Source organism: Entelurus aequoreus, linkage group LG27 (assembly GCF_033978785.1).
Source record: "Entelurus aequoreus isolate RoL-2023_Sb linkage group LG27, RoL_Eaeq_v1.1, whole genome shotgun sequence".
Classification (NCBI taxonomy): Eukaryota; Metazoa; Chordata; class Actinopteri; order Syngnathiformes; family Syngnathidae; genus Entelurus; species Entelurus aequoreus.
In genome coordinates, this window is record NC_084757.1 from 25,924,769 (window position 1) to 25,943,632 (window position 18,864).

Sequence of the window (18,864 nt, forward strand, 5' to 3'; positions counted from 1 at the left end):
AGACGAAGCAAATGGCAGCAATCGTCACTCACACGTCAGCAATCATCACTCACACGTCAACCAATAAAAATTTGGCGGGGGAGGGTCATGGCAGAAGTGCATTGTGGGTCATGGGATGCTAACTGCTATATGCTATATGCCACTGCCGTAGCTATTAAAATGGATCACATCAACATTGGCGGTAACTTATAAAAACTGAGAAGGACTGAACTAAAATGGCACCGAAAAGTAAATCATATACTGCAGATAACAAGCTGGACGTAGTGCAATATGCAGCAGAGAACGGCAATCGAGCAGCAGAAAGAAAGGACATACCAGAGGCGACACCGGGGAGGAAGATTTCATCGGATTTAGCGATCGGGAGTGACAGATTGTTTGGTAAACGTATAGCATGTTCTATGTGTTATATTTATTTGAATGACTCTTACCACGATGTGTTGCGTTAACATACCAGGCACGTTCTCAGTTGGTTATTTGTGCGTCATATGGCGTACACTTATTCAGCCTGTTGTTCACTATTCTTTATTTATTTTAAATTGCCTTTCAAATGTCCATTCTTGGTGTTGGATTTTATCAAATAAATGTCCCCCAAAAATGCGACTTATATATATATATATATGTTTTTTTCCTTCTTTATTGTGCATTTTTGGCCGGTGCGACGTATACTCCGGAGCGACTTATAGTCCGAAAAATAAGGTATTTCACCTTTTTTTGTTTTGATGCCTTCAGTGATAATCTACACTGTAAAAAGTCATGAAAATAAAGATAACGCATTGAATGAGAAGGTGTGTCCAAACTTTTGGCCTGTACTGTACATACAGTATATATATATATATATATATATACATATATTATACATATACATAATTATGCAAATTATACAGTGACCACATTTTGACACGCACCACATCTTTGGACACCCCCCCACCACGACAAATTGATTGCCTGTCTGTGGGAAACAATGGAAATATATTTTGTCGATTTATTTTATTAAATTGTTTTAAATAAAACTCTAATAAGATTTAAGTGTGTGTTCTTCTCTTAGAAAGAAAAGTGGCATCATAACTTTTGAATACTGCTGTGAACAGTACAGAAGGAAGAAATTGTGCTACATTTTGTCTCAACAACCTAAAAGGGATAGTTACATCTAAACTTCAATAGACTCAAATATATGAAAACATTGTAGTCCTAATAAACACATACCAACAATACAACTGAGTTGTGAAGCTAACAAAGACTGTAAAATGACAGCTGTGAACCTGGTGCAGTTCCCGGTCTATAAACGAACTTCGTCTCTGCGTATAACGCTCTGGTACAGGAAAGAGGGGCAGATGTCTCAGCCTTGCCTCTGGCGATGAGCTCTTGTCCGAGGCCTTCCTGACAGCTTCCTAAGGGACCTCTTTAAAGGACTACCCCCCTGTCCTCAATAACCATGATTTAGTCTGTACTTGTGCACACTTAAAATATTCTCTGAACCCTTGAATCACTGTAGAAGGATAGAAAAGATCAAAAACAAAAAAAAGAGAAGGAATAAATGGACGCAAACATGGGTGTGTAAAACAAAGGCAATTTGACCAGGAGAGCTTTATATATATATATATATATATATATATATATATATATACACATATATATATATATATACACATATATATATATATATATATATATACACACACACATATATATATATATATATATATATATATATATATACACACACACACACACACACACACACACACACACACACACACACACACACACACACACACACACACACACACACACACACACACACACACACACACACACACACACACACACACACACACACACAGGTCGGGAGATGCTGAGATGTAGACCACCCAAATTTTCACCTCCTTACGAAGCCAGGTCTTAAGAGTCTCACTTCTTCTAATAGAATCAACAGTCCAAAGAAGCATGGCCCAGTGTTTAGCTTGTAAATGTTTAACCATTACTCAACATCGTTAAAAAAAAAAAAAGCCACTCGGGATCCTGACTCTGCCTCCTTTCAGCTCTTCATTCCTGACCCTCCACCCCCTCCATTTTGCTCCTCCTGGTGGATCCTGGGCATATGCCACTTTGCCACTCCCCTTTTCTTTCTGCAATCTGGCCCTCAGCTCCCGTGACAGCCATCAATCAGTCACCGGTGCCATGGCGACGGGGCCCCCTTGGGGAGCGTTCGGCATCACCAGCGTGAATACACCAGGGCTTTACGAGCGCTGGCGGCCAACGGAGCGACAAACACACACACACCTCCCCCACACCTAGACAATGGCGATGGTCCAAGCACTAGTACTGTCCACATACACACTTGCCTGACCCCCTCACCCCCACCGTCAACATATGCACATCCGAACGAAGGACAACCTCAAGATGACAAACAACCGTGCAAAAAGCTCCCACAGATGTTGCACTCTTACCTCATTTGCCTAAAGATTATCATGTAGAGTAATTAAATAAAGTGCCTTATTAATTAAGGCATGAGCACATCAGTGAAAGGCAATTGCTTCCTTCCGACTTCTTTGGGGCTTTCTTTATCATCATCATTGTTCTTGATAAAATAACTCACCTTTCTGGTGATTCTGCGCAAACATACTTAAAAGTCTTAAGAAATGCACAGGATGTCAGCCATTTTGGTCATTTCCAAAATGAACTTATTCTAGCAGCAATAGCAACTAAATTCAAACCCTTATCAGAAAATACATTGTATCTCATTATGCAAAATTACATTTTTAATGATGTAATATGTGCCCGTTTGAGCACCTGATGTAAGAAAAATATATAATCTTCCTCACTTGTTTGCTCTAATTTTAAGAGAAGAGCCACTCAAACACTTGCTTTTGAAGTTGAAGGGAAAATCTTCTTCCTCATAGACACGATACTACCCCTTACACCCCCCACACTAACTAGATGAGCCCACCTGTATATATGCCCACCACTTTTAAAAGGCAACTTTAAAAAAAAAAGAAGAAAGAAGAAACCGGCTTCGCTATGCATCTTAAATTAGAGCATGTAGCTCTGCCAAATGTTACGTTGTTGTATGGGATCCGGGACAAGTTCAGAGTTACAGTGGAAATATAAAAAATAATGCGGAGCCACTGACTCTGGCGGAGACATGCGCGGACAAACATCTCATTCGTATTAAATCTACAGACAGTCAAAATGCTGCGTACCTGGTAGGGCTAACAGAAAGCGCTTTTAAAACTGTCTATATCACTGCATCAAGGCTAAATCTTGGGCAATACACTTTTATGGGTCCTCTAAAACAGTGGTCCCCAACCACCGGGCCGCGGACCGATTGGTACCGGGCCGCACAAGAAATTAAAAAAATATATATATATTTTTTTTTTATGAAATCAACATAAAAAACACAATATATACATTATATATAAATATAGATCAATACAGTCTGCAGGGATACAGTCCGTAAGCACACATGATTGTATTTATTTATGTAAAAAAAAATATATATATATATATATATATATTTTTTTTAAATACACCCCCCCACCGGTCCGTGAGACAAATTTTCAAACGTTGACCGGTCCGCAGCTACAAAAAGGTTGGGGACCACTGCTCTAAAACATATTTAAAATTATTGACAAATAATATAACATGGCTAGAGTTCATGCAATACCAGGTTGTGACTAGTCCAGGGCACTAGTGCAATGCTTGATTGTAAAACCAAACACCTTTGCCTTCAAGCAATAACTATGTCTATTTTCCATCCAACACGAGTGAGTGGGAATAACAAACGGTGTGGTTATTTAAAGGGCAGCACACTACTGTAGTCTCTCTCCAGCTCCTAGGTCACCACCTGAAAGGAAGGCCCGTTTCCCTGACAACTATCTGCCAAGGACCAACGTCTCCATTTTAACCCCTTCTTGTCTGACACATCCTCTCTAATGGTGAAAATGCCTAATTGATGCTAGCTCAATTAATCTTTTGGGTTATATGCAAGACAATTGTTTGGTGTAACAATCAAGGTGCAATCTCAAAAACACCATTGATTAGCAATACACTTCATAAATTTTGTCCACCCCACACAGCACTAATCAATTGAGATTATGCCTCTCTCAGTGATATGTTTCCACATGTAGGTCTGACTCAGGACATGCTGACATCAGCACCATTTTCCCAGAAACCTACAGTACAAAGCACAATTTTGTGCCTTTCATCCGAACGAACAGGACAAGGTGACCGGAAAAAAATGAACAAAATTTAAGCTTGCACAAAAAGCAGTACAAAATGTATTGGTTTTTACCAATTGAACATAAGAATAGTGTGAGATGGGTATCCCCAAGGAAAACCTCATACAAGATGTCACACTTGAAGGTGGAGGACACAGGTTTTGTCATGTAGGTATTACATTTTTGGAGCAGCAAACAAACCATAAATGCAGTCATAGACAATCACAATGTATTCCTCCAGGCATCAATGGCTTACGATCCGCTATGTAACGATATTAATATTCCATATCACTGTTATCGTGACCAAAATTATCACGTTGTTATCGCAGTATTGTTAAATGTGCTCAAAAAGTACTCATACACACACTGAAATCTTTTGACCAAGTTAACACGGTTAGAAAAGCCACTCTTTTGCATGTGTCGTGTTTCTTATGCTTTACACAGTGTTTTAGTCTAAGTATTTTATCTGTTTTGAGGGCTAAGCTTACATTTTTTAAATAAAATTGTACTGTACCACTAAGATTTATTTAAATGAAAAGTGCGTAACATATAAAAAAACATTACTATTCATTTTTTCTGGCGGGCATTGTGGCGTCCTACTCTGTTCAGGGGTCTTTAAATGTACCTTATAAACACCTCCATCTCGTAATAAGTATATATAACTATCACTCTGTTCTAAGAGAGCACAGCTTGTAAGTTCAATGAACACAATTTAATAGCTTAGTTGCTCAGACAGAAATGTATAAATTTGGATTGGGGTTATTGTTATTGTTACCTATTCAGGAAAGACGTTAATGTCTCTCTTTTTCAAGTTAGCATTTTTAAAGGGGAACTGCAATTTTTTGCTTATCATTTACAATCCTTATGGAAGACAAGAACACATACTTTTTTTGTAAGCTTTTTAAGATGAAAAAAATGCTTGCAGCATGTGGCCTTCAAATCTCTCTAAAACAACTTCAAAACCCTCCATCAACATGTTATATACACACTGCAAGTTTAAATATAATGTAGTAACAGACATGTTCATAACAATATGTAATATGTACAACATTTAGCGCATTTTAGTCATTTTGAACATTACCGGAACGTATTTATTTCCGTACCCATAACAACGCACTTACAACTTTCAGCAACAAACGCCTGTTACGACTTCCGGAAACAAAGGCATGTGTTTTCTAATCGTGGCAGACTTCGTAATAGACAACGAAGATAAAGCACAAAGAGAGGCTGAAACGTTGGAGCAGACGGAAGCCGAGGGAGTCAGGTGACTCAGAGCGTAAATGTGGCACTTGGAGCCAAGCTATGCAGTCAAAAATTGTGTGCTTTCCCAAAATCAACTGGAAAAAACGCCCAGGCCATCTTGACCAAGCGGACAAATGTCCGTCCAGTAAGTCACTATATTTTGCTCATTACAACTACATACATTGTTGAGCTAGCTGTGTACAAACAAAACATGAAATGTGGGCTAATACTTTACAGGTACTGTAATATGATTGTTCATGTTTTTCAGTCAGTACAGAGGGATGTCATATCGCATTGTGTTGTGCATTACAGACTCAAAAGCCATTCAGCTGCTGGCGCAGAAGCTAGCTTACGACTAACGCCACAGCATGCTGTCTCAAGGCGATGTGTTACTAAGCTAGAAAAACAGTACCTCAGTGTTCGCTCTTACAATAACAATGGCGCTACAGCTTGGTTACTAAACAAGTTACGGAACATAAATGAAGTATTGTTGGCGGTTTTTGGATGCATTTGAATTAGAGGAGGAATGGATTGCTCTCATTAGCAGCATTGCTAGCCACAGAGAATGAGCCGATTACAAATTTGAATGCAAAAAAACCGCATGTGTTCTTGTCGCTCATAAGGAGTGTGAACGATAGGCACAATTTCAAAAAAGTGCAGTGCCTCTTCGAGCTAGCAAGCTGGCGCCAATCAGTCTGTAAGTTTATCAAAGTGCAGCTATCAATCACTGGTTTTCGATCATTTTATTTTAAAAATGGTAATACTAAACGTCTGGAGTTTTACTACGGTTATCCTCATTACTTGTTACATCCCTAACTAGGGATGTATACTGAGTATACAACCCTAACTGAGGATGTATACCGAGTACCGGTATTTATTAGTAGCGGTTCCAAATTAGGTCGGAGATTCTGAACTAACAATACTGATTTCAGTATTTTTTTGTTCCAGCTGACAGATGTTATTATGACACAAAGTTTGTAACACAACAGTATTTCCACCTCAAAAGTTCCTCATAGTCACGCACGCTAGGTAAGTTTGAAGTGAACGCACTTTACTCACGACAAGTCACGACCGCGTTTCATCAACCGTCTTCCTAGCGATCCATTAATCCACAGCCCAATAATAATCCACTCAAAAAAGTGAAAAATGTAGGCATAATAATAATCCATTAAGTTGATTTGAAGCAAGACGGCATCCACTCTGTGACTGACAGGTCTCTGGTTGCCGTCGGCCATCACTCCATTAAATGATGAATGGGTTATACTTGTATAGCGCTTTTCTACCTGCAAGGTACTCAAAGCGCTTTGACAGTATTTCCACATTCACCCATTCACACACACATTCACACACTGATGGCGGGAGCTGCCATGCAAGGCGCTAACCAGCAGCCATCAGGAGCAAGGGTGAAGTGTCTTGCCCAAGGACACAACGGACGTGACTAGGATGGTAGAAGGTGGGGATTGCGCTGCGTATGCGTGGCATTAAAACACATCCGGCTTAAATGTGTTTTAGTTTGTTCTGTCTCTTGACTACAAACTAGACGATCGAGCATTACATTTGCTCACTGAGTCTTTTCATTTATATACTACACACACATACATCGGTAGCGCAACACTCAATATGGCTTCCGGTCCGTCACTCTGTGTGCAACATAAACACAAATTACAATTCCTGTTATTACAAAATGCGCACCCACATAACATGCTAATTGATTGTATTGATTTATGTGATATATATTATATAATATGATTATGTAAAAAGGTATGTGCTATGCACATGCATGCCATATATAAATATTATTTCCGGCTGAGTGTAATTGTAATGAATAGAAACACAGTGATGGATCTGTGTGGTCTTTACAAGAAGATTACATAACTGCATTTCACCTTACACACACCTTACACATAGTTGACTTCTTTAAGACTTTAAAAAAACAGGTGTTGATAAAAGACTTCCCTGCTCTGAGATGTTATAGTACATCATGTTGGAGGTGTTATGGTTTAATTTGTGCTGATAGAAATGCAAATTAAAATGCATTTTTCCACATTTTTATTTCCACAATTTACATATAGTACCGATAAGAGTACCAATAAATACCGGTATCGATAAGGAATATCGGTAAGAGTTTCGTACCGATAAAATCTCAACAAAATACATCCCTATTCTTAACACACTTTATAGGCATAGGTAATATATTTCCAAATTGATAGATAATAATTAACTGTGTAATTAATTGCATCTTGTAGCAATTGAAAGAAACTAGAATGTAATACTTGGCTACAACAAGCAGGGGCGCCGTTGATTAAGTTTCCATTGGTTTGTCGTCCAAAGAACAACATGTCAGCCATGGGAAGTTGAGTTAGATGCACACTGCTAACAGGAGACCGTTATCGGGGCAATGTGGGCAGAGCAAAGTTGTGATTAGTGGTGGAACAGTTTATGAAGAAAATCTGAGCTGTTCGGCTGACGTAAAACGGTTTGTTGTGTTGTTCGGATCATATGATTTTTCAATGTGTAACTAATCAGTGGGAAGCGTGCGTGATTGTGTCGCTATGATCTGCAATGATGATCTGATTGGCTGAGAAAAAGCAGAAGAGTTGTGGAGGCAACTACAAAGATAGTACAGTTCAACCTTTTGTTTACACTTTAAGGGTCAGAGCTTTTGGAGGCATTTTTAAGTTTGATTTTATAAGATATTTTTGTAAGAACCAGTAATGGTGGAATTTTTGGATATACATGTTATTCTGGGGTGTTAAAAAGAAGAACAATATACACAAAACCGAAAACTGTGACCACAAAATCTGATTTAATGACAGCGCCACCATATACTGTATTTGTCAGGAATATAGAGGCACAGGCAGCACTGTAGGGGGGCATGTTTTGGAAAATTCTCCCCCTATTGTGTGCAGCGGTTCAGCAGTAGACGAGTAACACCATGGGGTGTCCTAATCTATGCCCAGTCTGCTAGCAGCAAAGAGAACAAATACACAACTCACGTAGTCATGGAAGGCTTTTGCTTCACTGGAGTGGTCACATGTCTCTCTTCTCTCCGGTGCAGCACAGTATAAATCCCAGAACACACTGTGGACGACACAGGCGGCGTGATACAAACGCCAGCAAGTAAACAACATTGGAGATGGCGATCACTCACCACCACCAGGAATGCAGGAATCCTGGGGGTTCTCCGAGTGTTATGTTCTTCTCCCATCGTATCTACAGAAAATATGTTTTGAGTTTCATTAGTTCAGTTCAGTTCAATTTCAGTTTATTTCGAACATGCATACGATACAATGTAATGCATCACACAATTCCGGTTATTTCATTACAGCCCGTCCGAAAAGGAGTAGGAAGAAGCAGAGCTTATTTAATCCTACCCCTTTTCATACCATAGCAATTTTTTTCCAATTTCCTTGTTCTCTGTAACAGAACAGTGAACAATTAAATAATAAATAATATACCATAGTAAGCATACAAATACATAATCTTTGTCTCAATAAAAAAAAAGGAAAAAAAAAAGAGTTCAAGATGTTCATCATAACTCTTGTTCTGTGTACTTTGTGAACATTTGTAGTTTGAACCGTCTCTTAAACTGAATCATATTGGTGCTTTGTTTGATTTCTTTGCTTAATCCATTCCATAATTTAATTCCACATACTGATATACTAAATGTTTTAAGTGTTGTACGTGCATACAAATGTTTTAAATTACATTTTCCTCTAAGGTTATATTTCTCCTCTTTTGTTGGGAATAATTGTTGTACATTCTTGGGTAGCAGATTATAGTTTGCTTTGTACATCATTTTAGCTGTTTGCAAATGCATCAAATTGTTGAATTTCAATAATTGTGATTTAATAAATAAAGAACTTACAACCTTTAGCATATCAGTATGGAATGGATTAAGTAAAGAAGTTAAACAATGTACTGATATGATCCGGTTTAAGAGGTTGTTCAAATTAATAGTGCTTACAAAGTACAAAGAAGAACAATTATGAGAAACACTTTCAACCTTATTGAAAATAAGATATTCTTCATCTCAGTATGTGTATGACTGACTTAATTATATATTACAAAACTGCTGTATTACTCATTCACGGATGTCATTGTGCTACAAAAAGAAGTCAGTAAATGAATGTATATATCTGTAAACGCTCTGAAGTGGGGAAGGGGTAGGATTAAACAAGCTTTGCTTCTTCCTACTTCTTTTCAGACATGATGTAAAGTAAAATTATATGAAATTCTGTGATGTATTATGCTGTAAGTGTGTTCATGTTCGCAATAAACTAAAGAATGAAAGAAAGGGTTTGTATGTTCTCTATATCCAACATTATGTAATGTTGTAATTGATCTTTTTTAAAACAGTTACTTATTTCCCCATATTTCTACATGATAACTCAGATATGGTAACACTAGCGAGCAGTAGAGAATATGAAGTGATTTTTGGTCTAGAACATGTTTTGTTTTATTCATTATTGACGTGTTTCTTGCTACTTTATGTTGTATATTTTTTTCATTGTATAATTTATTATTACCCAAAAATGTGTTTTATTTTACCCTTTCAATATTTACTCCGTCTATCTGTAAGGTTCAATGGTAAGTGAATGGGTAAGTGAATGAGGGCAATCTACACCTCTTACCTCTGACAAAAATGTCTGTGCTGACTTCTGTGCTCCGATGTGAAGCAGATATTCATAGACGTAGAGAGCCAACCTGTGTGAAATAGGATGAAGAATAAAGTGAGAGGCAACCTATGTGAAATAGGATGAAGAATAAAGTGTACACTGAGAAAACAAGTGTAGTGGGGAGAGAGCAGAGGTAGTTGCAGGCCTGGTGAACAATGGCTGCCAAGGAGGCTGTGGCACAAACATTAAATGCTGGGGACCCCAGCCTGTATTAACCTAATAGGAGCAACAGTAACCACTACAGTGAACACAGAAGAATCCCAGTATTGGTGGAAGAAATGTGCCTATGAAGGAAAGTGAAAATAAAAGCAAACCTGGCCATAGCTTCAACATTCAACACAATGAATGCATGCACTATAATGGAGCTAAGCGATGTTATTGTTTTCATCCACTGCGTGCTATCGACGGATTCATCTCCCTTAAAATTCTCCTTATTCAACCACTAAATAACACATCGAATTAATCGTTAAATGTGTTTTTAAAAAGGGCGAGCAGACAAGGCGGTTCATTCAATTCCTTTCTAGCAGGAAATCGCCGCTTTGCTAGCCCTGTCCAGCGAACAACAGGCACTTTACGAGGCGAAAAAAAAGACACATTAGTAAAGGTTTTCTGGCCTTACTTTTCTCGGGCTTGGCCATCCGAGGGTACCGGGGTACCTTTGCCTTTCGGGAACATTGTTTTGTGTCGTGGAATAGTCGCTTTCTTGCCCGTTTTTTTTTGTCGCCCCTCTTATTATTTCTTCATCCGTGGGATCATCGCGGCCGCGACCCTCTCGCACTCCAACCGCACTCTTCTAGCTCAGCCGAAAACTCAACTCAACCGAGCCTGGGCCAAGCGGTGGGGGTGGGCGGGGCCAACACTTGACTGACGCTCACACCAGCCAATAGGAGGATGGTGTTTTATTTAAGGTCTCCCTTCACTGTTGTCGTTGTCGACTGCGTTTATCGACCTGAATATAAGACAATATAAGACAACCCTTGTTTTGTTTTGTTTTGTTTTGTTTTGTTTTGTTTTGTTTTTAAGTACAGGTGCATCTTAATAAATTAAAATATAGTGCAAACGTTTTTTTATTTTATTTTAGGAGTTCAATTTAGACAAAAAAAATAATTAAAGGCTTAGACAAAATGTTTGCAGTATATTTGCTGGTCAGTGCAAGAATCAGTAAATCACAATATTTAAAAAAAAAAGTTTAACATTATATGAGATAGGCTACTGATTTTTTTTTGTAAACTGGAATTATCTAAATTACTAAGAAATTGAGAAATACATTATTGAAATAGCTCACTGTGAATCAATACAATATGATATTTTTTTTATTTGAACTACTGAAATAAATGAATGGTGAAAATATGTTGAATAAAATAATAATTATAATATGTTAGATTAAAAAAATGTATAACGATCATTAAGACACAGTTTAATGTATATAATGCGATGAGGTGGCGACTTGTCCAGGGTGTACCCCGCCTACCGCCCGAATGTAGCTGAAAAGGACAAGCGGTAGAAAATTGATGGATGGATGGATAATGTATATTGCACTTGTGTATACAGTATGTCTTGACTTGAAATATTTTAGTTTGTGTATATGAATGTTTTATTTGTTTCATTTGTTTTATGTTTAATTGGTGCATCTCAATAAATGAAAATATAGTGCAAACGTTTTTTTATTTTATTTTATGAGTTCAATTTAGACAAAAAAAATAATTAAAGGCTCAGACAAAATGTTTGCAGTATATTTGCTGGTCAGTGCAAGAATCAGTAAATCACAAAATTTAAAAAAAAATGTTTCACATTATATGAGATAAGCTACTGATTTTTTTTTGTAAACTGGAATTATCTAAATTATTAAGAAATTGAGAAATGCATTCTTAAAATAGCTTATTGTGAATCAATACAATATGATATTTTTTTATTTGAACTACTGAAATAAATAAAAGGTGAAAATATGTTGAATAAAATAATAATAACAATATGTTAGATTAAAAAAATGTATTACGATCATTAAGACACAGTTTAATGTATATTGCACTTGTGTATACAGTACGCCTTGACTTGAAATAGTTTAGTTTGTGTATATAAACGATATCTCTTTCTCTCTTAAAACATATATATAATTTTTTTAAATTATTATTATTTTTAATGTTTTATTTGTATTTTTTGTATTTCTTTGCAGAGAGGGGAAAATCAAAAACAATTGTCTGTTTTCTCAGTACCTGTAATCAGAGTGACTTCTATGAGGCTCTCGAGGAGTGCTTGGCTGGGGTAGACAACGTGGAGAAAATTCTAACTGGGGATCTCAACACAGATATTCAACGCAGAGATGCACCTGTCTTCGGATCCTACAGCAAGTTTTGTAATCTACATGGTCTTTCCCAGCTAATAACACTACCTACAAGGGTGTGTGATTCCACCCAATCAACCATAGATCTCATTCTCACTTCAGAGCAGCCTAAAATAAAAAATAGTGGGGTCATGATCTGTGGTCTTGGCAACCACTATCTAACTTTCTGCACCCGCAAAATAGCTAAACCCAAAGCCAACGGCCACATAACAACCCAATCCAGATCCCTTAAAAAATACTCCAGTGATAATTTCAACCTAAAATTAGGTAAGCGGCACTGGTCCCCTGTGCTCGCGAGCAACCTGGTCGATGATGCTTGGGATCGCTTCAAAACAGCGTTCCTAATGATACTAAACGACATGGCTCCCGTGAAAACAGTCAGGATCAAAGCCCGCTCTGAACCATGGATGAATCCGGACCTATTAGCTGCCATAAAAAACAGAGACAGAAAATACTCCGAATACCAAAAGTGCAAAACCGAAGTAGATAAACAACCCAATAATAACAACCTCAAATCACTCCTTTCAACACTCAAAAAGCAATGCAATAAATTAAGAAATAAGACAACGAACCTGACTAAATCCTTTTCAAAAAATTACATTACCGGCAAAATAGAGGAAAACACAAATAAGCCACGTGAGCTCTGGAAAATCCTCAACAACCAGCTTCCTGGTTGCAGCCAGAAACTTAAAACCAGACTCACCAACATCAACATCAAGGAGGGTTTTGATTGATTGAGACTTTTATTAGTAGGTTGCACAGTGAAGTACATGAGGGTGACTCCCTCATTACAGACAAAATGCAGGTAGTAAGCAGACTTAACACCTTTTTCACCAGCATAGCCACAACTCTAGTCAACAAGCTGTCCCACCACTCTGGTCGCTTTGGTGTAGAACACATTAAAGCCTTCTACAGAAAGCTAGGAGTATCCAACAACAATTTCAAATTAGAAATGGTCTCAGCGGATGAGGTGCTTAAAAAAATTGAGCGCGCTCCACCCAAACAAGGCCACCGGCCTTGACAATATCCCCTCCAGATTCCTCAGGGACTCTGCCTCCACCATTGCACCTATCATCACACACATAATAAACCTCTCAATTTCTCAAGGCCAAGTACCAAAAGATTTTAAGATAGCAAGAGTAACTCCCCTCTTTAAAAAAGGAAGCAAATTGGAACCGGGCAACTATCGACCTGTTTCTATTCTCAGTTCCATTTCGAAAGTAATGGAAAAAATAGTTTATGATCAGGTCAATAGTTACCTTGCCACTAATAAACTCATGTACAAATTCCAATCCGGCTTCAGAACTAACCACTCCACTGACACATGCCTTCTCTATCTGACCCACCACATCAAACACGAGGTGGACGCGGGCAAATACTGCGGCATGGTGATGCTGGACCTTCAGAAGGCCTTTGACACTGTTAACCAAGTTATACTGTTTGATAAACTCAGAGCAATCAGATTTGATAAAACCTCATCGAACTGGATGCAATCTTACTTGGAGGGGAGGGAGCAGGTGGTAGAGGTGAATGGCACCGTGTCCCTTCCCCCCTCTCAGTAAGCTGTGGAGTCCCCCAATGCAGTACTGTATATTAGGGCCTTTACTGTTCCTAATATACATAAACGACATGTCATCAGCATGTGACTGTGAATTGTTTTTTTTTGCGGATGACTCGGCCCTGCTGGTGTCTGGCAAGGACAAGTCACAGGTGGAGAAAATCCTCAGTGCTGAACTCTGTAGAATTTGCACCTGGCTCGCTGACAACAAGCTATCCATACACTTGGGTAAAACGGAATCCATCCTGTTTGGGTCCCACATCAACCTTAAGAAAGTCAATGACTTCACTATAAAAGTGGGTGACATTGTTATCACAAGGAAGTATGAGGTCACCTACCTAGGTTCCATTCTAGAGACTAATCTTTCCTGTAATAAAATGGCAACCAAGGTAATCAGAAAGGTCAACCAACGAACGAGATTTCTCTACAGAATCTCCTCTCTGGTCAACAAAAGCACTATGAAGATTCTAGCGGGAACTCTCGTTCAACCCTTTTTCGATTACGCATGCACCTCCTGGTACCCTAGCACCTCCAAATCCCTCAAATCTAGACTCCAAACATCCCAGAACAAGCTAGTCAGATTACTTCTAGACCTCCACCCCAGATCACACCTCACTCCTACCCACTTCTCCAAAGTGGGCTGGCTCAGGGTGGAGGACAGAGTAAAACAACTTGCACTGAGCCTAGTCTATAAAATCCGCTACACCTCCCTGATACCGAAGTACATGTCAAACTACTTCCTTAACGTAAATGACCGCCATAACCACAACACCAGGGGGAGCTCCACTAACCACGTTAAACCCAGATTCCGAACTAACAAAGGTCTTAACTCATTCTCTTTCAATGCCACATCAATATGGAATGCACTCCCAACAGGTGTAAAATAAAGGGCAACTCTATCCTCCTTCAAAACCGCACTAAAAGGATACCTCCAGGCAACTACAACCCTAAACTAACACCCTCCCTGGATTGTAAATAATCAAATGTAAATAATCAAATGTAAACAATCAAACAATCAAATGTAGACACTTTTTCTTATACTTTCTGATCTCTCTCTCTATACATATCCTACCAAGTCAGTCCTACACTGTTTCAATATCCATTTCTCTGATGATGCAATTGTTGATGCTGATTGTTGATGACTGAAGTGTTGATACCAACCAAACCTAACCCCCCCCCCCTCCATATCCCACACCCCAGATTGTAAATAATGTAAATAATTCAATGTATATACTCTGATGATTATCTTGTGTGATGACTGTATTATGATGTTAGTATATATTTGATAGTATTTGATAGTCATGAATCAATTTAAGTGGACCCCGACTTAAACAAGTTGAAAAACGTATTGGGGTGTTACCATTTAGTGGTCAATTGTAAGGAATATGTACTTCACTGTGCAATCTACTAATAAAAGTTTCAATCAATCAATCAAATGCGCGATTTGATAGAATTTTGCATGAAAAACTGCAATATATACAAATAACACCATAAAAATGTGTAATAATAATAATTATTATTCATATCATTATTATTAATATATTTGCCTCAACAATTGTTAAGGTAAATTTATTTTTGACCCATTTGTACTTCCGGTTGTGACAAGAGTAATTCCACCTTAAAACATGCAGGAAGCAGTAGCCAGTGTAAGGGAATCTCTCTCTCTCTCTCTCGCTCTCGCTCTCGCTCTCTCTCGTCTCTCTCTCTCTCTCTCTCTCTCTCTCTCTCTCTCTCTCTCTCTCTCTCTCTCTCTCTCTCTCTCTCTCTCTCTCTCTCTCTCTCTCTCTCTCTCTCTCTCTCTCTCTCTCGCTCTCGCTCTCGCTCTCTCTCTCTCGCTCTCGCTCTCTCTCTCTCTGTCTATCTCTCTTTCTCTCTAGTGGCGAAACTACTCCAGTCAGCCTGAAATGTGTTGTCACTTAAAAATGGGGAAATGAAGACAACGTCCACCCGGGCCGTCTTTCGCTACTCACCTACCCGGTTTTTAACGTTGAAGGACGAGTCCTCTCCTCGCCGGTAAGTTTGCTCACTTCCAATATCAACACTTTTGTTTTCGCCTTTTACGTTTACATGGACACGCTCCGAACGTTTCCAAAACAAAGTTAAAAAAAAAACCCAAACACCGCAGGCTTTGTGTTGTGTTTGTCACCGGATCACAAATAGCACCTGGAGTCAGATGAAAGGTCATTGCAATGATAAGTGCACATGCAAAACCATATCTCTCCTATACTGTTTGTCCCAATGAATATGGGAAAGTTTGAACTTGTTGCTGTCTAAATTCCTGTGGTTTGTAGGCTACATCAGGAACTCCAGGTTTTGTCTTTCCCGATCCAGCCATTATATTTATTTACATTCACCTGATAACATGAATTTCTTACACATAACCATTTTTTAAATATAGTTGGAACATCGCAATTCTTTAATATTTATCAAACAGGGGTGTCAAACTCATTTTAGATCGGGGGCCACATGGAGAAAAATCTACTCCCAAGTGGGCCGGACTGCTAAATTCACTGCACGATAACTCAAAAATAAAGACAACTTCAAATTGTTTTCTTTGTTTATAAATAGAAGAAGCATATTCTGACATTGTACAAATCATAATGTTGTTGGGTTTCTTTTACAATTACCGGTTAATAGTATATATACTTTATTTGTCGTTATTTATATTTTCGGAATAAATTATGTGATAATGTTCATCAGTGAACTCCATCCATCCCATCCATTATCTAACCCTTTGTCCCTTTCGGGGTCGTGGGGGGTGCTGGAGCCTATAATTTTCAATCTATCAAGATAAAAAAAATTATATCAAAATCAAATTACAGTATGTTATTCATGTAGTTTGATCATTTTCCTCGACCGATGTACTAACATCATGTGGTTTATTTTGTCAATATGTAGCATAATCTACAAAGATACAAAGAATTGCTATTGTGACATCCAGTGGACACATTTAGAAAAGCAGTTTCTTTCATTCAAAAATTTCAGGTTAATAATTTCTACTTAGCAAACTCATCCCGCGGGCCGGATAAAACCTGTTCGCGGGTCTGATCCGGCCCTCGGGCCGTACGTTTGACACCCCTGTTATAAAATGAAGAAGGTGAGGCCATCCATCTATTTTCTATACCAGGGGTCACACAGGTGAGCTGGAGCCTATTCTAGCTAACTTTTTGTGTGTAAAAAGGTTCCGTCAGTTCAGTTCAGTTTCAGTTTATTTCGAACATGCATATGATACAATGTGATGCATCACACATTTCCAGTTGTTTCATTACAGCACGTCCGAAAAGGAGTAGGAAGAAGCATCCATCCATCTATTTTCTACCGCTTGTCCCTTACGGCAGGGTTCCCCAACCTTTTTTCCACCAGGGGCCGGTTTAAAGTATGCATTATTTTCACGGACCGGCTTTCCATGTGTGTCAGATAAAAACAGCAACAAAGTTAGCATGAAAAATCAACTCACCATAAGACTGAAATAGTGGGAGCCCTCGGCGTGTTTCTTTGTGAAGACATGTTGATGGAATATACCGTATACCAGTGTTTCCTAACCATAGGGCCGTGGCCCAGTGTTGGGCCACGAGCGCCAAGTAGAATGTAATATATCTGTTTTTCAGCCGTGGTCCGTATCGGCAGCAGTGGTACTCAGTTGTAATACACTTTTCCACCACTTGTGGCAGTAATGACAATATCAAACAAAGTTTAGTTTAGTTAAAAAACATCCATCCATCCATCCATTTTCTACCGCTTGTCCCATTCGGGGTCGCGGGGGGTGCTGGAACCTATCTCAGCTGCAGAGCTTATTTAACCCTACACCTTTTCATACCATAGCAATTATATCCAATTTCTTTGTTCTTTGTAACAGAACAGTGAACAAATAAATAATAAATAAATAATATCCCATAGTAAGCAAACAAATACATAAATAATCTTTGTCTCAATAAAAAAAAGGAAAAAAAAGGGTTCAATATGTTCTAGTGGACACATTTAGAGCAGCAGTTTCTTTCATTCAAAAATTTCGGCTCATTTTTATTCTTAGCATACTTAGCAAACTCGGATAAAACCCGTTTGCGGGCTTGACCTGGCCCTCGGGCCGTACGTTCGACACCCCTGTACTAGAGTGTTTCTGTTGTATAGAATAACTTGGACCACTGGGAACACCAATGCAGATCCTTGCATTGACATTTTAACCTTGCGAGCAAAAATAGAACACTGAGGTCCAAACTTGTGATTTAGATGACTGAGGCATCCCTTTAAGTCCTCTCCTTTTTGTCAGTTACATTTTTTTTCTTAATGTTATTTATGTAACTAAGATGTTGCCGTAGCTTGTTTACTTCAGATGCAGTCAGTAGTCATTTGTTCAGAAACTTTAGTCATACTATAGTGTTCCTCAAGGTTCCATTTTAGGTCCTCTTTTTTTGGACTATTCAACTGGTGGCCCACAACTTCAGTTGAAAAAACTTGTGAGAGACTCACATTTTTGCAGCAGATTCTTAAAAACACGACAGTGCTATCATAGAGATGATCTTTGATGAGCTTTTTGGGAGAAGGTCCTTAAAAACAGCAGAGTGCCTGTAACTCTGACAAAATAAAAAAAGGACTATAAAGAACGCTGGTTCTCCGGAATATAAAAAATAAGACTGATAGTGGTCCTTAGTTTTTTGGAAATGTGGCTTCCTAAACGATTTAGTTGAATATTCTTGCTATAATTGTATCAGTTCTTTTTTTGGATATACCGTAATGTATTGACCCAGTCCTTGACCTTACAAAAATACTCCAAATCTGTCAACCAGTGAGGGGCATCAGCATAGCCAACCTACAGAACACCCTACAGAT

The 18,864-nt window shown here is 38.5% G+C and overlaps 2 protein-coding genes across 7 annotated transcripts in view; one reads left to right on the plus strand and one right to left on the minus strand.

Moving 5' to 3' along the window:
- Positions 1-11,001, minus strand: part of ssbp3b (single stranded DNA binding protein 3b) — a 32,669-nt gene extending 21,668 nt beyond the window's left edge. For 4 of the 6 annotated variants that reach the window (XR_009824819.1, XR_009824818.1, XM_062039425.1 and 1 more), the window contains exons 1-4: positions 10,758-11,001; positions 10,094-10,166; positions 8,611-8,672; positions 8,456-8,540 (exon numbers count right to left, since the gene is read on the minus strand). Coding sequence is in view for 4 of the 6 variants with exons in the window: in XM_062039425.1 (XP_061895409.1) it covers positions 8,456-8,540; positions 8,611-8,672; positions 10,094-10,166; positions 10,758-10,813 (276 nt within the window). In the remaining 2 variants the exon portion in view is untranslated. The remainder of the gene's footprint in view (positions 1-8,455; positions 8,541-8,610; positions 8,673-10,093; positions 10,167-10,757) is intronic. The other 2 variants (XM_062039427.1, XM_062039426.1) reach the window with 1 other exon arrangement.
- Positions 11,002-15,913: 4,912 nt separating this feature from the next.
- The window catches only part of acot11b (acyl-CoA thioesterase 11b), a 29,053-nt gene continuing 26,102 nt past the window's right edge, over positions 15,914-18,864 (plus strand). Inside the window, exon 1 of the mRNA XM_062039280.1 lies at positions 15,914-16,050. The gene's annotated coding sequence lies outside the window, so the exon portion shown is untranslated. The remainder of the gene's footprint in view (positions 16,051-18,864) is intronic.